Genomic DNA, 22,855 nt, shown 5'->3' on the forward strand with positions numbered 1-22,855 from the left:
ACACACACACACACGCACACGCACGCACACACACACACACACACAACATACAGACATATACCCATTTCCAACTCCAACATGCGCATTCATTTAGTTGGACACTGACGCGCGTGCACGCTTGTGCCATCTTTCTTCTTTATTAACGCACACATATCCCTCTTCTTCTTCTTCTGCGTTGGAGGAGGACGGCGCCAAGGCAGCCCAATCATCTACATGCTTTGATCTGTGATAAAGCATGGAGGTATATCTGTTCTGATCATTCTTCATGCACAGATAAAGGGCAAGGCGAGGAAAATCGCTCACACACCTTTCACTCACGAAGCTACAAACAGACATAAACACACGCGCGCGCACGCGAGCACGCTCTCACCGAGACCTTTCGCTGCTGTTGCCTGGCAACGTGGCCGAGTGTCCAATCCAAGCGGAGAACGGTGGCCGGTGATGTCACAGCTGCTGCTGACCAGCAGGTCTGAGGGAGAAAGAGAGACAGAGAAGGAGAGGAGAAAGTTTGAACTAGGTGAAAGGAAAGACGAGGAAGGCTGCAAAGAGAGAGCAGGACGCTGGTGAGGATGATGATGACAGGGTTTGGCATGAAAGCAGGAAGAAGAAGAGGAGATGAAGATTAGGCTGAAGATGACCACAGCTGAAGTCACTAGAGATGTCCTGATCTGAATCATGTGAATCTCTGGGTTTGGTACATCTTCGAACTGCCAAAACCAAATCGAGTCGATTCCAGTTTTGTTTTAGGAACTATCATGTCAGGAGTCTAGAGGAGAATTAAAAATATATTTGTTTAGCCTTCCTGCCACGAGCCGTCATTAATTATTGATATTAGCAGATGCAATGTCATGATGCTGTGTGAGAGATCAGACGCTGTAAAATGGGGGTTGCTAACAATTTAAGGCAAAGGGAAAATCTTTTAAACTGACTTTTCCATCTTCTTGTAGTGACTAACTCTGAAAGCGTTACTAAAGCAGCATTTTCTGACATCTGAGGCTGATGTTTGATATCCAGCAGGTCCGTAGCAAACAGAGATTCAATGGATGAAACAAAGCAAGTTTTCTGTTTAGCCTTCCTGTTAACTACTAAACTGTTGCTCTCCTTCACAGACTGAATGAACTGCAAATGTGTTGACTTAGGAGAGATTATCTGAGTGTTTCTTCTGACCCTCTGATGCTAAAAATAGGAAACTTGTTTCCCCTCAGTAACAGCGTCCACATACAGCTGTGGTTACTGAAACGTGGTAGCAGTTAAATAAAGTTTGCCGATTACAGAAAGATACGATTTTTGAGTTTTCAACTGGTTAGTAGCAAAGTCAGAGCCAACATTTTCCATTTCTGGTCAACAAACAGTTTCTGTGTGCGTCTCTGAACTCGTGCTTCCGTCTGCAGAGAAGGTAATGTTCCAGGGAGGAATGTAAGCAAATATTCAGGACAAAAGATTATAATCTTAAATACTTCCAGTATGTAGCTTGGAATCAGTGTCTGTACTTTAACTTTGGGCTGCACAGTAAAAGAAAAATAATAATAATAATTGAGATACTGCTGCTGTAACTTGCAACAATGCGCTGTTTATTGTGAACGAGGTCATTCTAAAATGTTCTGTAATCTTTTCAGTTCTTTTTATTTAGATAATACCTATTCGTAGCAAGCCACTTTAAAAGATAAACCATCTAACTCTATATCTTACTAGTATAGGATCCACTTTATTCCAGATTCAGTTCATTTCAATCCAATCATGCAGTTATCTTAAATCCGGTTGGATTCACTTTAGTTCAGTTGATTTAACTGAGTAATAATGGCTGACTGGTAAAGAGCTATTGATGAATCTCGAGCAGTAGCTCATCCTGAGCAAGCATGTGGAAACAATGGACAGGAATAACTTTCTTTTAAAGGAGATCTCTTATGCAATATTCCAATTTGGCATGTTTCTATTCTTCTATTTAAGTCTCAACTGCTTCTAAAAACACTAAGCCATTTTTTGCCAATAAATTAATGTCTAAAAAATGAACTGCTTCAAAAACCTCATGAGTCACAGTTGACAGATGTCAGTGTCACTTATGGCTTTAGTTGTTTTCCCACTTTTTAATAAATTGTATCTTATAATTTTAGTCATTCAAAGAAAAAAAAGATTAATGCGTCTACTACTACATATTATACACATTCTTCAGATATGCAATCTGATAGAAATGCATTCAAACACATCTAAAATGTAGGTGTCTGTATCTTTAATTTAAGTGTTTGTATGTTTAATTTAAGTGTTTTTATGTTTTATGTGTTTGGAAGCCATATTGGTTTTTGATGTTGAAATTGATGACTTTCCAGAAAAGATTTCAATCTTTCAGGGTTATTCCGATTTTTCTTTTTTTTTTACTTTGAACTCAGAAAACATTTTTAAAGTAAAAATGTATCCCAGCAAGTCCCATAACATTATCTGTGCTGCAGAGACACACTAAATCGTTTGTAAACAGAAAAACATCGAGGCTCAGTTTTGGGTGTTTTATTTCTTCTTTTCCTCAGTTGCAGTTCTACTTATTGTTGTCTAAATAATTTTAAATTCAAGTTCAAAAATACCTTACTAATCCCAAAGGGAGATGAATGTTGTTGTAATTCATTTTTTCAAAGCCTTCGAAGGGTTATTGTAGATAGTGATGGCTGTTGGCAGAAAATATCTCTTGTAGCGGTCAGTATTGCAGGGAATCTGAAAAAGCCTCTGACTGAAGACACTATGTCTTCCCAAGACAGTCGCATCAAGAGGATGGTCAGGGTTGTCCTTAATTTTCTTGACCTTATGAAGAATCCGTCTTAGCGTCATCATCTCCAGGAGGTTAAATTTAAATAAATCTAAATTTGCTAGCCATGTTGCCATGTCCTTCAGCAGCCACAAGGGGGAGAGGTATCTGCAACCACAGCAACCTGATGTCCATCTGTACATATTTTAATAAGCAGAGCATGGATGGTTATTCGCTGCAGCCTCTTTTGTCAGTGAGCAGTTTAGTGGCCTCGGTGGTCCTTTGTGCTGCCAGTCCCTTCCCTCCTGTGCCAAAAGAACAGGCCAGGGTTAGGCGAGCAGAGATAAAGATTTGAGCTTCAACCTTGGTCGCGCCGTGGGAGAGTGCAGTGTCTGTCTAGACAAACCTGGCTCCCAATGGGCTGCCGAGATGATACAGAGAGGAGGAAGAAGGATGGAGGGGCAGAGGGCGTAGAGGATGAGAAGCAATTGAGGAGTATTAGGACAGGAGAGGAAGAGGTGTTGTGAAGGTGCGTGTGGTTGAGATGGTGCTGGTCTCAGAGCAGCCAGCAGCGTTAGTGTGTTTTAGCCCCCGCTGCTTCCCATAGGTTACCTCAACCTCTGTAGAGCGCACACTGTTAGAGCTACTGCTTATAATCCTGCAAGTCTTCGTGGAGCCACAAACACACCTGGACGTGGGAGTGGATTTTAAATCTCTCCCTTTGTATAATCGAGTCGTACTGTTTGGACTTGGGGTTCGTGTCCGAGCCCCGTTCCGTCCCCATCCAGAAGGAGAGGAATGTGATGGATCACATGAATTAAAGCCAGAGTGTGCTGTAGGCCCGGGGCTGCGGTAGATATAGGAGGGCCTCGCCGTAGCGCTATACTGAACCAGTTGGAGACCTTTGAAATGTCCCTGTGATGACCCATTACACAAACATCCTCCTCCCAGCTGACATCCTCCCTCCAATCTCTTTATTCATCCCCTTCTCACCTTCATCCCCATCACCTTTACATCTCCTTCCTCCTTCCCTCGCAGTTTCCCCCTTCCTCTTTCTCTTTTTGTAGCATCTAATACTCTCCCTCCCTGCCTCTCCCTCATTCTTTGACAGTGGGGTGATTGATGGCACTCCAGAGGCTCCAGCCTCCTCCCCATCCTCCTCCCTGGAGTCGCACAATCAGATTGCGTGCTTGTGTTCGTCGTTTTACAAACACAACTTTTAGTAGCGAGCAAATTCTCACCATAAGCAGCTCAAGCCTTGAAATCTCCAGCTGGTTTGAATCGATTTCGGCAGCGGACTTGGCTCACGGCTGTGGTCTGAATAAATAAGTGTAAATGACTGAACAAAATCTCTGTGTGGTTTAAGTTGTGAGCATTTTTGCTTGCTGTGTAATTTCACTGCAACAGCTTGTTTGAGATTCTCAATCAACTATGCAGTCATGCATATTTACACTCTGGTTTTTATGTGGGCTGGTTTTGGTCTGAGCAAAGGTCACAGCCAAAGCCAGGTTGCCTTGGTGACCCCTGACCCAAGAACCCACCAAACGCCCCCCTGACCTCCCTTAAAGTACCTTCTGTCACTGATTGGTCCAGCTGAGCTGTTTCCAAATCTGATACAGTAAATTAAAACTCTCTGCCTTTAATGACGTGTCCAGCGTACGGTCGGGGATTTATAGTATTGTTTATTATTTATTGTGATAAGAAATGTAATTTATTTATTAACTATGTAAAAAAAATGTATTATTGGAAATATTACTTATATCGGTATCAATAAGTTTTAAAATTCACACATCTTTATGTGCCTAAAGAAGACCCTTCATGTCCTAAAGAAGCCTATTAGGAATGATTTTTAAGAGCAGTATTTGTGTTTGTAGGGCTCTGATTGCTGTGCCATTCAGTCCCAGTCATAGTTACCAAAAAGAAAAGTCGAATTGTGATAAATATTTAAGTCCATATCGCAGAATAGTCCAATGGGGATCTTTTGCAGCCTTTCGATTATGATTTAGTGAAATATAAAAATGGAGCAAATTTCAACCTTCATAGATACTTAAAGCAGATTTACACTTTCTAAGCATTTTTTGGTTTGACATTTTCGCTTACAAGAGAAACAAGGAAGACTCTGGTACAACACAAAGCCTTCACCTTTGACTAATCATGTTTTTTTTTTTGTTTAAACTTAGTACATCTGACCACTAACGCTCAGTGACTGCAAAAAGCAGACATGGATGCACCTGAACATCAAGCTTGGTGAAACACATTTCTGCTTTTAGCGAAAGAATAAAACCCATCATTCTTTTATTGCTGAGAATAAACTAAAATTTATTTTTTTACCTCAAAAACACCCTGAAACTGGAAATTGTGTGCTTTTCTTGTAATAAAACAAACAAGAGAGAATCTTTTTATATTCACTATGATTTACAGAAAATGGTTAAAGTTTATTGCTGAGCGGCTAAAGTAATTATGAAAAAATACCTTTTGTTTAATACAATAAAATAAAAAGGCACATTTCACACCAAAACCACATTATCTGTGGGAGAAACATCCAGTTTCTGGCCTGGGCGGCGTGATGGTCGGATATTCCCTCGTTTTTCTACACTTCTCATCCTGCGAGCTTCGCTGGTTTCTTTTAATTTTCCTGTAAAGACACACAAGGAAGCCGTGTGACCGAGGTTTCGCCCTATGACATCATCAAATGTGCTTCCCCAAATTATATAAAGACACTGACCTTAGTGAAAGTAAATGTCTGAATTTACAGAACATATTAAAATCTCTCTCTCATTATTCTTGCATTTAGTGCATGGGAATAATTTTGGTAATCCTGACCGACTTAAAACAGAAGTTTTGTCTGATTTAATGTCAGAATGTGAGAAAAAAAACATTATGTATCTATCTTAATATAGATAGATACATGTAAAAATCTGCTCTAACATTGTTGCTGTAACATTTTTTTTCCTCTTTTTTTATGAATGAAGACCTTTCTTTTTGAAGGTATTATTTTGAGAAAGCGCCGGGTACAAAAAATGTTTGCAGTCATTGAAATATTAATCGATTGTAATTTTTATAAACTTTTGTGCGCCACAATTGTTTCTAAACCTGGGAGGGATAAACTCAGAAATGGGATCCGGCCAAAAAAACAATCCTGTTTCTTTCTAACTGCGCACCTGAAGTGCAGCGCTGTGTCCTGCAGTACATGGGGTTGTTGTAAATCACCACATAAAGTATTTATAAGGTTAAACTTGGGAACTCTGCTGCTGTTAGCTTTTGAATTAGTGAACTCAGACCCAGGGAGAGGGGACAGGGAGGAGTGATTCGACCTCTCTCTTCAGGGCCCGGATCCCGGCTTAGAAGAGCAAAGAGTGCCACCCTGTGGCCGCTCTGGCTCACTGCCACAGCAGCCCTCTGACTCATTCAGATATGAGAATCTGGCGAGAAGAAATCCTGCTGAAACGCGCCGTTCTGCAACCGCAGCATCATTCCTCGACGTTAGCGTTTCACTTGTTTATCGGTTTAGTCTTTTAATCCAAGTGGGTGGCGCTGATAGTGGCTCATGTTTACTTTTATCTGCAATGTTCCACTCATGCCCCGTGTACCCGTCACGTGTAGAGATTCATAGTGTGGGTTTCTGTGGTGTGTCACTGTGTGCAGCCCACAGTGTGGCGTGGTCAGTGGTACAGTGAACGTACTGACTGACTTTTTCCTTCCGCTTGGGTTAGAGTTAAACTTAGCCGAGGATGTCTCACTTGTTCTGCTGCTGGGGGCCGACAGACCACCGGACGCCCACCCGTGTGCTCCCTCTCGCCCCCTTCAGTCAAAACATAAACACAGGTATGACGAAAAGAAACTGTGATGGTTGTAAAAGTTTTAAAGAGCTCCGAATGTACGTTGGGTCAGGGTTCAAGCCATCCGTCATAAACTCGTCAAGCTGGCTGTTTTCGGCTCGCATGTGTGAGCGCGTTAGCAGCAGTGTGTGTGAGTGGCTGTTTCCAGCCGCGCCATCACTTTCCGACGGCACTTATCATCCCCCTCTTTTTCACCTCAGTCTATCTGATCAATCTCCTCGCTCGCTCACTCTCTCTCCCACTCTCTTCTGCCGTGTCCCCCTTTCTTTTTCTGTTTTTTTTTTTTTTTTTATGCATGAGTTGTATTTTACTCTCCACTCTGTGTTTGAGTTCCTATTCTTTTGAGCTACTTCCTGTTATGTTGCAGGATGTGGGGAGGAGGTGGGGCCTTGGGGGTGTGGACTGGTACAGAAAGACAGAGAGAGAGAGAGATAGAGAGGCAGGCACGGGGAGGGAGGGGTAATTCAACCATATGATTGAATACACTCGACACGGGGAGGGCGAGTGAGAGTTTTTCTTTAGGAAGCACGCACGCTCTCACACAGATATGACCAAGACAGCGGCGATAGCGGCCAAGGACTTCTCCAGTATGTGGTTGCCAGGTGAGTGGCCGTCTGTGCAGCTCTCTGTCATTGCTGCCCATCATTTGCCAAGACCAATTAGGCGTGAGGAAGAGGGAACTGTGTGTGTGTGTGTCTGTGTGAGGAAGAGCCATCTCTAGGCTGTTGATTAATGCCACTGGGTCTAACAAGCTCAACTAATTAGAGAACATCAAAGGATGAGAGGTGAAAGGATGGACTGGACGCAGGGAAAGGTCACCTGACTTGCCCTGCGTGTGTTCATGTGCGTGCATGCTTCAAATTAATGGTACATGTTAAATATTCTTGCGGAGATTCAATTTAGGATGGAAAAATGTGCTGCACCATCAACAACATTTTCTTCTTTTTTTTCTCAAGTGCTGTAGCATTAGGGTTTTACCTCAATGATGTTTCACTGATAAGGAAGGCTTCATGCAACTTTAAAAGTGGTATAAACTTTGTGAGGCTGTGCATGCCACGGAGGCTTTGCTTTTGCTTTGACCAGGCTTAATTTTGTCTGTACGTTAGAAAAGAAACAGAATATCAAAACGGGAAACACTTAAAATAATCCTCCTTCTCAGTAGTTAAAAATATTTAGAAGAAAAGCAGAATGAATTGCAGCTCTTCTCACCTCACAGCATCAGTTAGGTGGTCAAAAGAGGCTACGAGAAGTGAAAACAGCCTGAGCTGACCGGCTAAACACACACACACACGCACACCGATACACACACACACAGCAGGGCTGCTGGTTGAGTCACCAATTACCAGAAATCAATTTTTCAAATGTCAATTAGCTCATGTTTTCTCCGGGCCCGTCGTCAAGACTCAATTTGTTAAACATGTTGCGAATTTTCATGCGCTGATGTGCAACCTTTTATCAGTGGGTGATTCACGGATTTGAAAAAGCTCAGTCACATCTTAACCCCGATGTGGTCACTCTCTGCGACCTCGGAGAAATTGCTCCGATCATCAGGGTGACACATCAGCCGCACAGAAAGCAGCAAACAGTAACAGTTTCACTGTAACACGGTGGAAAACAATGCAGACGAAGCAAAGGCTGAAACTGGTAAAAGTAGAAAGTTATGTCAGAAGCTCTGATAACCGAGTCTGCAGTTATTTTGTGTTTGCATACAACTAAAGGATCAGCTCAATAATTGAGTGTAAAGGTGAAACAATTTCTCAACTGAGAAAATTAGAAATTAACTAATGAATTTTAATAATCATTTAAAATCAATTCATTTAAACCCTTACATTAATTAGCATCTAATTCATTTTCCGTGACGTTTTCTTATTGTTTTGGCAGAAAAATTGGATTATAATATGTGAAATATTTGCTATTTTCTACATGAGCCTGGAATCAGACTTGGTTAAAATCGCATTATACTGTTTATGAGTTTATTTGTTTTAATTTTTAACTGTTTTATTGAACTGAAATTTGCTAATCGTTCAACTGAGCAATGATGAAATGCCAACTTTCATCATTAACCAGCAACTTCTGTTTTTATTAACGCGTCTTTCTGTGTTATTTTATTTCTTACGTTAGCATTTTATTAAAATATTTAGTTGTTTTGGTTGGTGTCTGGAGTGAGTCTGATACTATAAAATTGTTTTATTGCGGCTGAAGTGAGCATCCTGTTGGATTTAATTCATTTTTTTAATAATTTAGGAATTATCATTATAATTATAATTATCATAATAACTCCACATCCAAGCCTGATTCAGGAAGTGAGGCTCAGACTTGTTGCAGTCAAGTTTTATCTGAGCCAAAATACCCAGAGGAGAATAACAGAAACAGTCCAGACTGTGCACAGACAGCGTTGTTCCTCGTTCCTTTCTGTTGCATCATTTATTCATGACACAGGATTATACAGCATTAATTTTAATCTGGTTAAGATGCAGCGTTTCGTCTGGCTTCGCATTCTGGTTTCTCACAGTCACAGATCAAACCCCCTGTTCCCTGAAGCTACCTAAGAAAAAAAAAAAAATGTTTCTCCCTGCTGGTTTTCATCGTGTTTGTGCAGAAATATGCATCTTCTTGCTCCTAATATTATCGTCTCACCTTTAACTTATTGTGATGGGTCAAATGAGTTGTGTGTTTGAACGCGCGGCAGCGTGTTGTTAAAGATAAGCAGGTTTTTTTAAAAGATAGAGTGAAAGAGAGAGTGAGAGAGGGAGAGCAGGTTAATATTAATAGCTACACTGACAGTAAATGTCGGGTTTAGCACTCAGCATTCAACCCGGTACAAGGGGAAGTCGGGAGGGGAAGTGAGAAAAAGACACAGCATCTTGATATACTGTCCCGCCACCATATTACTGACCACATTATCCACCATACTACCGTCTACAGGCCGTTTCACGCCATGAATCGGCACACAGCTTTTCCCTGTCTGCTGCACACATGGACGAGGAGAACATGCATCGTTTCATCCGCTTGATTTTGGTCTTGTAACCGTGAGCCAAAAAAACGTCTCAATCCGAGCAGCTATCAAAGTAACGTCCGTGTCTTCTTACCAATTTTGTGTAAATAAGAGGAAGATGCTATTTTGGGGCAAATTCTGTGGTTTTTAGCAGAAATTGAGCAATAGTGGACACTTCTCATATTTTCCTAATAGCCGCCATCACAAAGTCCCCAAAACAGGGGGGCTTACTGTATGTAAAATGGGAACAACCACAAAGTGACCCTGAAAATAGACTAACCAGCATCCTTAATTTTGCATCCTGACCAAATTAGCTTCATCGTTTAGAGGGAAATCCTGCAGTCAGCATGTTGGTTGGTTTGCACGCATGTGTGTGGGCCCTCACCGTCATGCAGCGAGTGGAGCTTCTCAAGCAGATCGTCACCTAGACCCCCCCCCGCCTTCCCCCGCGTCCCCCCCATTCCCTGAAGACATTCATGCATGCTCTGAAGCTGACTGATCTCACATCTGGTTCACTAAAACAAACATGTTGCTGCTGCAGAGAGCGCCAGAAACCAGCCAACATGAGTATGTGGGTCGGTCCTGTTTGGATTCTGCTGACGCTGGATGGGCACCACGTTGGATTGGTTTCAATGTTGGCTTCTAGTATCTGATGCACTGACTTCATGTGAACAACATGTGGAAAAGCAGCTCCTATCTATGCTTAGAAATTACAACTAGTTTGAGTTTTTACGTGGAGTTGGTTGCTCTGCATGAAATCGGTGTAGCTAATTAGTGCGATCCAGTATGTAACCCACGGATGGTGCCATGTTGCGAAAACAGACGTGAATGTTAACTGTGGCTCGGCTCAACTTACAATAGTGAAGTGGTGCTTCAAAAAAGTAAGCAGTATCAGAATATCAAGTGGTTCTATTTTTGCTTTTGAGCGACTGATGGAAACTCAAAACTGGTATATCTTCAAAAGAAAAGAAAGCATAACCTGTGCAAAATTAAATATCAAAATCAATGTTCCAACTCTCTAAATCTTTAAAGGCATAATAATAATTCAATTAAAAAAAACGTTTTGCATAAAACTTTCTGTCAGGCTGCATATTTGTTCTACGGTGATCATCGCCTGAACGTTTAGCTGTTCAGGGTTTCTGCAGGTTTCACCAGAGTTAATTTAAAAGTTTCAAAGATGATTACTAATTAAAGATAAGACACATGAAAGATAACATAACCTGCTTAATAGCTTAAGTATATTTAATATAACTTCAACCACAGCTTTTTCAGCTGTGGTGTGTGACTCGAGCGCATTTCGCCGACGCTTCAAGGCCGTCCTGCGCAAGATAGTAAAATTTATGATGGTTATTACGGCGATTATTATCGCTGCTCGCATGTTATGCTTTATTATATCTGCGTCCAGTGATTTAAGAAGCCTGTGGAGTAAAATACGTATGTTATAAATGTATTGACCTAAACTTAATTTTACGCCAGAAAGTCAGTTTCAGAGGTTGAACTATTTTATTAGGAACCCTAAATATCCTTAAGATGAGGCTTGTTGCGTCTCCGTATCACGACATTTGTAGTTTTGTCACAGTTTTTTTTGTAAAGGTTTTAGTCCAAAGAAATGAATAAACACAAAAAAAAGTCATTTTCAGCCTATTGTCTGACCATGTCTAATTCTTTTTATGGTCTGAAATTTAGATTTTTACTCTTTTTAAGAAGCTGCAAACATTCTGTTTGTAGACTTGTTTGCTTTGATCTCGACATCTTTAGCGATGAAAGCAATAATCATCTTCGCAGGGACAATGCATCAATCAATGACTGCTACTTTTCTGTATCCCACTGTAAGGAAATGTTGTTAATGACTATTAATAGATGATGCTTACCAGCAGAAAGTCCCTCAGTTCTTTTGGTCTGACAGTAATAAGGAGTAAAGTGAAGCCTTCAGAAGGCAAAAAATTTAATTAGATTAAACTGAGTTGAATTAAACTACACGTGGGGGTCTCCATAATTTATGAAAATACTTCCCTTAAAAAGAAAAACTAAAGGATACTTAAGATTTTTAAGTGCATAGGTGTGAAATGAGAGCAAGCAGAGCAGGAAACGTGAACCCAAACCAATGATGAGGCAAAATGACTCTGAGCTGTAGAGGTGACATTTGACTGATGGCTGGTTCACTTAAAACAGGGCATCTGGTCAGCAGCGGTCAGGGAATCGGTGTGTCGCTACTGCCACCCAGTGGCGGAACAACTGCTTGACCATTAGCAAAGCAAGCAGTCATTGTTTTGGTCACATTTGTCTTCACGCAGCGATAAAAATGAAATTGAGGCATCATGTGCGACAACAGAACCGGGAGAGAAGAGAGGCTGAACATGAGAAGGGAGACTGAGAGTTTATTATGCAGGTGGCAGATATAATTAGTTGGTCGTTGGGCAGATTTGCATGTTTTCACAAAAGGGAAGTTGCTCTGTGTGTGTGTGTGTGTGTGTGTGTGTGTGTGTGTGTGTGTGTGTGTGTGTGTGTGTGTGTGTGTGTGTGTGTGTGTGTGTGTTCGTGTTAAGGGAAGGCAGAGCAAGAGAGTGGGGGGAGAAATGGTTTCAAATGGACACAACAAAAAGTTTTTCTTTTACAGTTTGTGGTTTCAGATAAATAAAAAGGGTTTTGTAGCAGATAATGCCACAGGCTGATAACCAAACATAAGTCACCGCACACCGGCACATCCATGGACACGCACACCATCACACACCTTTGTGTTCTGCGTAAACTCCTCTCAAACGTCCCCGTCCGTGTCTTCCCAGGCCTAAATTCCGCCTTTGTCCTGACAAACAGAAGCAAAGGCTTACATTTGCAGCCTTGCCCCATTCATGACTGTCGCCGCTGGGACTGTCCCAAACAAGAGAACCAGAAAGTGATGCGGTCTTGTGATGAATGACAAACAACATGAGACATTTTCAGAGCTTCTTTACTCCCACGAAAACACCCCGGGTTAAATTTAGAACAAGCAAACACCTTTAGGTCAACCCACTCCTGTGTTCAACCTCTAATTGGAAAGAGTGAATGAATGTGGGCTGGATGTATAGTTGTGAATGATTCAGTTTAAGTTTACAGTGTGTAGGCTTCTCTCTGTGACCTGAAAAACACTCAACCCCGACATATCGGAGATCGCCGCCCTGGCCTTCCTCTTTCCCCTGCTGTCATCTAGATTCTGGTCACTTACATGTTCTGCTATCATCTGCACTTCTTCTTCTTCTTCTTCTTGTGTGACACATTTTACTCGTGTCTTTCCTGCCGCAGATATCAGGATGTCAAAGCCAGCAGAGGTTGAGAAAGTCGGGGCTGACTCACCGTTAGAAGGCACAGGTAGGGTCGGCCTCAGTTATTTCAGATAAGTCGCTACTCCTTTAGTACAGATGTGTAACAAGCATGGCATTGGAAAGTATTTGTGTTAACTGGTGTGTGTGAGACAGAGAGCTGTGCTGGAGATGAGATTTATCACTTTTTCCTTTGCCTCCTACGCAGAGTCAGAGCGGAATGGACCTGAATCAAATCACCAGGTAGGTCTTACACTTCTCATCGTTACAATCATCTTCCACCTCCTTTACCTACAAACTGATGTGCAGCGTGAGATAATGGCCCCTAATAGTTGTGTTTGAACTCGTTTTTTACAATACAGTTCATGATATTTTGGTAAAAATGTCCAACAACCCGTTGAATAAGTGTATCTTCTGTTCCAGTAGCACTTCCAACCAAACTTTTCATTTGAATACTTTTTTCATTGGGGGGAAAACAACATGAATAAGAAATAATTGTTTTTATTTCAAATTATGAGAACAATGATTAATACTTTGTAGAATCCTGTTTGCTAGTAAAATGGCTCTTCTACAAAATTTCACGATCCAAATTCAGAGGGATATAAATTTAGTTATGTTTTTAATATTTTAATGTTATAATTTCACTGATAAATAATAAAAAAAAGATTAAACAAAGAAAACATTTCGTACAACACAAAGAGCTTGCCCATCATTGCCCACATTTTTATTTGTATTTTTTTTGCTTGTGTTTTAATTTTATAAATAAAAAGAACCAGAAATATTCAGAGAATTTTACTCAAAAACAAACTTGGGTAAAATCCCTTCTTTAAACTTTTCAATAAAGAGTGATCCGTATCCTGCTCTTGCTTCTGAGGATAGACATAAATTAAACAGACTAATCTTTTTAATACTCTACCTAAAAATGTAGGAAATTGTGTTAATTTTTTTCAATAAGGGAAACACACGAGACTCATTTTGTTTTGAATCTGCAATAGTTTATATATCATTGTACAGCAAAATCCTACATTTTAAGGTTAGTTTATTATTAGCATGTGCAACAAAAATACCTTATTTTTTTCTTTCTTTTTAAATACAAGCTTTAATATTTACAATAATATTAATATTTATGAAACAATTTTTGATCATCCAGAGTCCTTTTCTTGAGCTCCTTTTCTTGAGCTCCTCCTATTTTTTTTTTCTAAAATATTTAAGCTGGGAACTGAGAAGGCGGTTGTTTTGGTGCCTCTTTTGGATCCCGGTCCTGTCAAAATATCAAATGATGACCCATTACTAGTTTACTAGGAAACTAGATTTTTATTTAAAATGTCTATTCATTTCAAAGAATCAGCTCTTTGGAAGAAAAATAGACCCTCAGCATTACAGATCCTCCACCGTATTTCACAGCAGGCAGGAGTGACTGTCGCTGAACAGTTTAAACTCAGTCTTATCAGAGCTCCTTCTGTTTATGTTTGTGATTCAGGGGGAAAAACGTATTTCTATCATGCATTAAGAGCAACCAGTTGGCATGTAGCAAGCATCGAATGGTTGTTTGGAAACTTGGTGCAGATTTTCTTCCTACGCTCTTTACCTTCTTCCTCAGTCTGCTTGATGAGAAGATACTTTTTAGCTTTTTGTTTGTTACTGTTCAGTGTTTTTATAGTTTTTTTCTCTGACTGTACACAGTCATGGGCAACTTTAAGCAAGATAAGTCCTTTCTATTCTTTGGAAGATCGACACCTACCTGCTTCTTTTAAAGGGCATGTTCTCCCTTCATTCGTACATTTGATAAATAGCATTTTTTTTTTTAGATAACATTTACACCTCAGGGATATAAGTAGCCACTGATTACTAGTGAAAAGTTAATATGTACTTTAAAAAGTAAAAGAAAATTACAAAAATGTCTGAGTTACTTTCATTTTATAGGATATTTTTAATAATTGTGGCACAGACAATTTAGTTACGAAGGCTAATTTCTTCTTGTGGTTTCCCCTACTCATAAATGTACTAAGAGGTTTTAAAATGTGATACATTGTGTATGGATAATTTGGACTGACATACAATTAAAGTTGTTTTTTAAAGTGTGCATGCTGAGATTTTGCACTAAAGCGAGACAAAAAACATTTAGGAAAATGTCCCCAAGAAACATCTGTAAATGTCTCTCTTCATTTGGTCAGAAAAGCACATGGATGTCAGTCCATAATATCAACAGTCAGTGTTCGGGTTGTTTATGTAATTCAGTGTTTGACTCCTTTCTCCAAGGTTCATGCGATGAAAGTCAGCCCCTTTCCTCTCTCACCGAACCTGAACAGCAGCAAGGTGAGCGAACTGTTGTGTGTCGGTGTTAACGAGCCGCCCCTGCGTGTCTCTGCGTGATTCTGCTTCAGAGTTTGTGCATCTTTTGTATCCCGGCGTCACGCTGTAGGCTTATTGACAGTATGGCTGCTGACGCTTTGTACTCATTTCTAAGCTCTGAATTGCTCTTTTGTTGCGTCGGATGGTCAGGCTGACAATGTGTCCACTCTCCGCCCCGTCTTCGGTGTAAACAAATTCGCAACAAAAAAAAGCGCATTAAGGCCCTCTGCTGTCACTAAGCCCAGGGATAAATTAAGTAAGTCTGTGAGATCACTCATTTCACCATGTTATTAATCTTCATTTTCATACTACGAGAGATATGCAAATCAGTACACTGGAAGGAGCTTGGTCTTCCAGTCCAAACATGCCCCGGCCTGGGAGAAAAAATATCATCCCTTTGTGCTGAGCAAACACAGACTGGAAACACAGTTCAACGATGGTTAAATAATAACACTGTAACTGACTCTGAGAAGTAAACTCACCCCGCTCAGGTTCACTAATTCAGATCAGTAGATTATTAACCCTTTGTCCTAAAACGTCAAATTTCACCTAAATCCTAAGTAGCCTCTAGGTTTTACCATTTTCCTTTCGATGTTTAGATATCACCACCAGCTATATTTTTATTTTATTTTAGATTTTCTTCTACATTTGTCCCCATATGATCTTTGTTTTTAAACCAGAATAAGATGGATGAGTGCCCAGAAATGTCTCCAGGCCTTCCTCCCTCTCACGGCCCGACTCCTTCCCAGACAGCCCTACAACACACTCAGCTCATGCTGACTGGCTCGCAGCTAGCAGGGGTAAGACTAACAAATACGCGCAGCCGTGCGCCCTGCCATGCCTTTACCTCGCTTGCTTCTTCTCATGCTGCTTTTTGAACACTTTGTTTCCCTTCTTCATCCTAACTTCTTGCTCTTTTCCTCTTCTGTACCTGCCTCTTTCTTTTTTTCTTTCTTTCTGCAGCTGACAGCTTTATTGCCAGCGCAGCAACAGCTGCTGCTGCAGCAGGCTCAGGCACAGCTCCTGGCTGCTGCCGTGCAGCAGTCCAATGCAGCCCATGCAGCTCATGCTGCCCATGCCGCCGCTCAAGCCAATCAGCAAGCTCAGGCAGCTGCAGCAGCAAATCAGCAAGCCCAGCAGCAGCAGCAACAGCAGCAGCAGCAACACACAGGACAGACAGGGCAGCAGGCTCAGTCCCAGGGACAGGGACAGAGCACACAGGAGCAAAACACCCAAAGTGTCCCTGTCCCGCCTCCTCCGCCTCAGCTCACTCTCTCCCAGCCTATCCAGCTCACAGCCCAGGTACTGACCGCCAGTCCCAGACATTTCCTGATCAAAGAGGGGCCTTCAGTCAGTCGAACAACTCATCCTGATTCACCCGTTTGTTCTTATCATTCCGCTCTACATCCAGACCCACTCCCTTTTCCCAGTGAAAACAAATGATTTATTAGCACGCCTTTCCGTTATGAAATCCTTTTCTTGCAAATGTGAGTCAGTTCCCGCCTGCTAACATTTATGAACTTGTTTCTCTGTTGAACAGGACATTCAGCAGCTGCTGCAGCTTCAGCAGCTGGTGTTGGTGCCCGGTCACCCGCTTCCGTCTCCAGCCCAGTTTCTCCTCCCGCAGGCACAGCAGAGCCAGCAAGGTGGGAGTGCCAGACTTTTTGATTTATGCAGTGTTTTATAAAAGTATTGATGCCCTTTGAACCTTTTATCATTATGTCACATTATTCAGAGGACCGATACAAAGCGGACATAATTGTGAAGTTAAAGAATCGGAAGTTCCATTTATTTTTATGAATAAAAATATGAACATTGAAACAACCATTTATATTAATACTCTATTAATACTTTGCAAATAACTTTTATTCTAATTGTACATATAATGCAGCTGCACTTTAGAACCTCTTAGAGTAGAGTAGATACCAAACTATTGCATATTTTGGATCCAATACCAAGTAAATACAGGGGCAATGTCAATAGTGATAAGAATACATTTTATTTAAGCTTGATATGTCATCAAACGTCTGATGACATATGCTTTCTGTTGTTTTTTTTCTTTTAATTATTTTTTTTCAAACCTAGGAAAATATTTGGACAAAGTTTAAAGGTGTCTACAAAGTCATTTAATAACATATTGACATTATTTGGGGGCATTTTTCCTAAATAAACAAAGTGCAAAATATTACTATTTGAGAGCAAATCGAAAGAAAATTTATTTTTAAGGCAGAGTTGAGAAACTACAGTACAAAAATGAAAATAAAAAACCAAGAGTAAATCTGAAACTAAAGTATCAATCTGATGCAGATAATGACTTGGTATTGATATGATCAATATTTTAGATTGATCTACCCACCTCTATCTCAGAGAGTTAAAAAAAAAAAGCATCATGAAGACCAAGAAACAGCAAGAAACTGTGTAAGACATGGCCGTCCACCTGAAATGAGAGACGAAGGAGAAACAGCAAAGTGGGCCATGATACATTGAGGGCAGCTACAGAATCTGTTGATGGAACAAATGTTAGTCTTCCATATAAAACCCTGTTTGCAGTTTGCCACAAGCTTTATAGGAAGAAGGTGCTCATCATGTTTGCAGCCTGATGCTGAAGGAATGCTTGTCTTCAGCAGCGTCAGGGAAGCAGGTAGGGGTTGATGGGAAAATGTTCAGCTGTAAATGTAAATACAGGGAAATAGTGGAAGACCACCTATTAGAGGCTGCGCTAGAGGGCAGGACAGTGATAAAAGAAATTCACCCAGAGCTGAAATGCTTCACTTAGAAGCTCTCTATCAAGTCTTACTGAGCAAAATGGGCAAACATTGCAATTTGTAGACATTCTAAAAAACAGTAGAGATGTACCCCAAATGATTTGCAGTGTAATTGCTGTGAAAGGCGGTATTAATTCAGAGGAACTTAAAGACACATCCTGCTTGAAGGTCACATATTATGCTTCTTTGGCTAGGTCAGGATAGGTCTAAGATCATAGAGGATGAGATTTTAGCTGGTCAGTTCTGACTGTTTTGTGCTCTTTTCAGACGGAGCTGTTGTACAGCGTCTTGTCACTTTAAATCTAAATAAGCTGGTCAAAGTTTACACTCGCACATGAAAATGGCTGCAAACAGATGCACAATTATACACCTGTACATCTTTGAAAAGCAGAAGTGAAGCCTCCTGCACAACCAACAAGAATGTAGCAAGTGGTTTCTGGATGGCAAGTCAACAACAACAACAAAAAAACACTTGTCTTTTCCAGCAGCCAATGTAAACCCAGTACAGCGGTAAAACCAACTGACCAAATGTGCGAGGTGAGGGCCAGTGCCTGCTGACTTGTAACTTTACTTTTGGCAGGTTTTTGAAATGACAAATTTTTCAGACACCAAAAGAAATTAACTCATTGCTAAAAAATACAATGTGTGGGTTTTTCAAGAAACCCAAATGGAAGAACAAAAACATACAAAATATGAACAATAATAGGTCCCCTTTAAAAGATTTCTGAGTAAAATAATGTTGGGTTATTTTTCTTTTAGTTCCCATTACGTCCTGCTTTGTGTTGTTCTACATTGATGTTTTTGATTTTAACGTGTCGATGTGTGAAAAGGTTCAAGGGCTGCTGATGCAGACAAAGTCTCCTTCTTTTTGACTTACACACGATTTCTTGTGCGTTCTTGTTGATCAGGACTCCTATCGACACCAAATCTTATTCCGCTACCTCAGCAAAACCAAGGGAGCCTCCTGTCTGCTCCAACTAGAATGGGACTCCAGTCGCAGGTAGGAAACTTTTTACTCAGTGGAAAAGACAAACCCACTCCATGAACAAGCACGGTGAGAAAAAAACAAAAAACACTTCCTTTCTCATTTTCACTTTCATTCATCTCATGTCCTGTCAGGTGCAGCGAGACAAGAGCATAGATGTGGGCGGAGGAGGAGGCATGACTACGGTGCCCTCTGTGACCTCTCACCCCGAGGAGCCCAGCGACTTGGAGGAGCTGGAACAGTTTGCCCGCACCTTCAAGCAGAGACGCATCAAGCTGGGCTTCACGCAGGTGAGCAGAGGCCGATGTCACGTCAGCACTGAAGCATCTCTGTCTGCTTTGACTTGTCTCAAACCGGTTTCCTCCACCCTGCCAACAGGGAGACGTCGGCCTGGCCATGGGGAAGCTGTACGGCAACGACTTCAGCCAGACCACCATCTCTCGCTTCGAGGCGCTCAACCTGAGCTTTAAGAATATGTGCAAGCTGAAGCCACTGCTGGAAAAGTGGCTCAACGATGCAGGTGAGCTCTTATTCAAAATATATTTACACTTTCACTCCTTCTGACTGAGGAGTAACTGTGGGTTTTGCCCTGCAGAGACCATGTCCATAGACAGCACCCTGCCCAGTCCCAGCTCCCTGTCCTCTCCGTCTATGGGCTTCGATGGCGTTCCTGGTCGCAGGAGAAAGAAGAGAACCAGCATTGAGACGAACGTACGTGTGGCCCTGGAGCGTGCATTCCTGACGGTAAGATTATTATTATTATTATTAGAATCTATTACCCAGTTTTTAAAGTTTGAATGTTTGTATTTATTTATTTATCTATAAAATAAGAGGAAGATTCTAATTCTATTCTATCTATTTATGGCTTCAGATCAATTATCTATGTATTTTATGTCACTAAAATTTAACAATTGTAACGTTTGCTGATTTGATGATCCAGGAGAGGAAATTACAAAATCTTTTTTATCAAACACATAAACAAAACAATGATTATTTTTGTCGCCTTGTAGGTTTTTTACAGTTCTGGTTGTGGCAGCTTTACGTCTCATTGTCTCTTGTATCATGGTCACTATTAGTCACCAAAGTTAGCAACATCTCTCAGTAACACCAATACTGAAAGCTACACTACACAGTCCCCACAGCGTTGACCTCTTATAAACTTTTCTATGCTCCTTCAGTAGCTAGCTGTGTTTCTGTGCAAACACTAGCAGGGTTTTTTATACCGACTTTACAGCTAATAACATTTTTGTTCTCGTTTTTATAACCCTGGCTCCTTTGTCTCAGTTGAAACAATGCGGACTCATTTTTCCCTTCAGAACCAGAAGCCTACCTCGGAGGAGATCCTGCTGATTGCGGAGCAGCTGAACATGGAGAAGGAGGTGATCCGGGTTTGGTTCTGCAACCGCCGGCAGAAAGAGAAGCGCATCAACCCAACCAGTGCCACCCCTCCGCTGCCCAGCCAGCCCCCCACTGCCCCACAAACGCACAAGCCGCCCTGCTACAGCCCTCATATGGTGAATATCAGACCGACGTGTCTCCGTCTGGAGACGATCTGTTATCGTCTCGCAGCGTCTCATCTGTACCGTTTTGGTTTTTTTCTGACCAGATGTCCAGCCAGCTGTCGCAGGCCGTGACCAGTCTCAGCAGCACAACGGTGACCACCATGTCCTCCATTTGTCCCCTGACCTCCAGCCTCACTTCCACTCACCCCTCTCTCACCTCAGCCCACCCCCCTCTGAGCTCCACACCCTCCCCAGCGACTCCTCCACCTCCTCCCCGCAGCACAGCCAGCCCTGCCACTCCCAGCCACAGTACACTCAACCTAAACACAGGGTAAGAGACCCGGAGACGTTCACAGGATGCAGGGCCGGCACAAAACTGTCTGGGGCCCCAGGAGGAGAATGTTTGTATGAAGGCACCAGGCCATTTAGAGCCGTGAAACCCAACCCTGGTCCTCAAGGCACACTGACCTGCATGTTTTAGATGTTCCCCTGCTTCAACACACATGATTTCAATTGATGGCTGATTAACAGATTTTTGCTGAATGTGTTGAAGCAGGGGAGCATCTAAAACATGCAGGTCAGTGTGCCTTGAGGACCAGGGTTGGGAAACACTGATTTAGAGCAGTAAAAACTTGCAATCTGACAGAGCCTGACGAGAAAACCAGTAAAGAGATTTCCCAGTGGCAGATAGAAAATGAGCAGCTGCATTTTGTAGCTCTAACACTTTTCTTCGGTAACTAAATGTAGAGTGCTCAATAACCAGTTTGTGCAGACACATCTGCACTTTCAAATGTTAAAACTTGTCTAGTCTTTCTAAGCCAGCAGAATGCCGTCCTTGTTGCCAATTTTACATGAGACCCAAACCTTCACAAGCTTTTTATCTTGTCTCTGCAATTTATGGCATGTTGGTCAATTTTTCAAAGTGAAGTTTTGGGACAAATAGTGAAATTTCTTAGATCCAATGGTCCAATCGTCTATCATTTATTGTGATTTTAATTTAATTTAATTTAATGTATTTATTTATTTATTTTATTTGACTTAGCAGGTGAATAATGTGCAGCCTCTGAAAACAGATTTTATGGTCTGGATTATTAATTTTTTCATTATTATCATTTCATTTTTTAATTAAAATATAAAATTTTAATGAAAAATATATTTTTTTATTATTTTCCATTTTAATAATAAAATTTTTAATATAGAATTAGCTCCTGAAACAACATATTAATTTTGACATGTATATTCCAATGAGTCGAAGGCTCTTGGGCGCCCCCTGCTGTCCTGGAGCCCCGAGCAGCTGCTTGGTTTGCTTGCACTTTGGACTGGCTCTTACATAATACTTTATATAAAAGGCCAGCTCAGGTAGATTGCAGAATTCATTATGTCTGGTGGAAATTTTAGTTTTGGAAAACAAACAGAAGAAAAAAGAAAATAGCACGTTTGAGTAGTTCCTCTGTTAAGAAAATATTTCTAATTGTTTTAGCCACTAAAATTAACCTTTAAGTTAATTTGACTATGTAGGATAATAAAGTACAACAACGTAAAAATAAGCTTTTTTGTTTAATTTTTACAGTATGAAATAAAAATATACATAAAGAAAAATTGCAGCATTTAAAAATTTATTTATCTGATGTTTCATAGCAAAAATAAAAAAAATATTATTTAATGCATTGTTAATCACTGTTTCTTTTTGCACACTTCCCATCACAAGTTATTAAATTTAGGAAAATGAAACCCACAGTGCTGCTTCACATTGCCACACATTTTCATAATTATAATTCCAATTTATACTGCGCAGCAGCATGCAGAGTTCAGCTGCAGTTTGTATTTAAATTATTGACACCCGGCTCAAATGCATACACTGATAATCAGCCATTCCACTGTATACTTCAACTTCCTCTTTGCAGCGACAGAATCTAATCCTGTGTGTTGTGTTCACAGCTTGTGGCGTATGGGTAAAAAGAACGGCGAAATGTCCAACTACATCACTGACTTTGCTGCAAACTTGAGGTGAGACGCAGGCTACACATATCACACCTAAAAAGTTTGTGCACCTTAGCTTTGTGTGAATTAACTGTGCTAAAAATGAATAGATATGTAGAGCTTTGAACTTTTTCCTCCTTGCTTTTTCTGAGCCTTCCACCCAGACAGACGTCTGTCTGGGTGGATGAGTTTATCCTTTGCCTTTTCTTGCTGCTAAACTTGCTTTTTTCCCCCCCTCTCCTCTTCTCCTCTGCCTGTCTGTGTTTGTGTACATGCTTGCACACGCGTGTGCCGCAACAGGAACACTGTGATGGGAGTTAACACGGGGATGAGCCAAGCCCTCCTCGGTAACAATCCCCTGGCCACTATCCAAGGTGTGTGTTTGTAAAAGCAGGGAAACGGAGGCACAG

At 41.1% G+C, this 22,855-nt stretch overlaps 1 protein-coding gene across 6 annotated transcripts in view; it reads left to right on the top strand.

Annotated features, from left to right (window-relative positions):
- pou2f2b (POU class 2 homeobox 2b) overlaps nt 1–22,855 on the top strand; it is a 96,367-nt gene that overhangs the window by 68,012 nt on the left and 5,500 nt on the right. For 2 of the 6 annotated variants that reach the window (XM_017309437.1, XM_008431320.2), the window contains exons 2-15: nt 12,845–12,910; nt 13,070–13,104; nt 15,121–15,177; nt 15,894–16,013; nt 16,177–16,515; nt 16,754–16,859; nt 18,887–18,978; nt 19,098–19,253; nt 19,342–19,483; nt 19,559–19,707; nt 20,280–20,477; nt 20,570–20,796; nt 22,404–22,472; nt 22,746–22,819. In XM_017309437.1, the coding sequence (XP_017164926.1) occupies nt 12,845–12,910; nt 13,070–13,104; nt 15,121–15,177; nt 15,894–16,013; nt 16,177–16,515; nt 16,754–16,859; nt 18,887–18,978; nt 19,098–19,253; nt 19,342–19,483; nt 19,559–19,707; nt 20,280–20,477; nt 20,570–20,796; nt 22,404–22,472; nt 22,746–22,819 (1,830 nt within the window). Of the gene's footprint in view, nt 1–7,028; nt 7,173–12,844; nt 12,911–13,069; nt 13,105–15,120; nt 15,178–15,893; nt 16,014–16,176; nt 16,516–16,753; nt 16,860–18,886; nt 18,979–19,097; nt 19,254–19,341; nt 19,484–19,558; nt 19,708–20,279; nt 20,478–20,569; nt 20,801–22,403; nt 22,473–22,745; nt 22,820–22,855 lie in introns of those variants that run through there. The other 4 variants (XM_008431321.2, XM_008431322.2, XM_008431323.2 and 1 more) reach the window with 4 other exon arrangements.

The sequence above is a fragment of the Poecilia reticulata genome, linkage group LG16 (assembly GCF_000633615.1).
Source record: "Poecilia reticulata strain Guanapo linkage group LG16, Guppy_female_1.0+MT, whole genome shotgun sequence".
NCBI classification, from domain to species: Eukaryota; Metazoa; Chordata; class Actinopteri; order Cyprinodontiformes; family Poeciliidae; genus Poecilia; species Poecilia reticulata.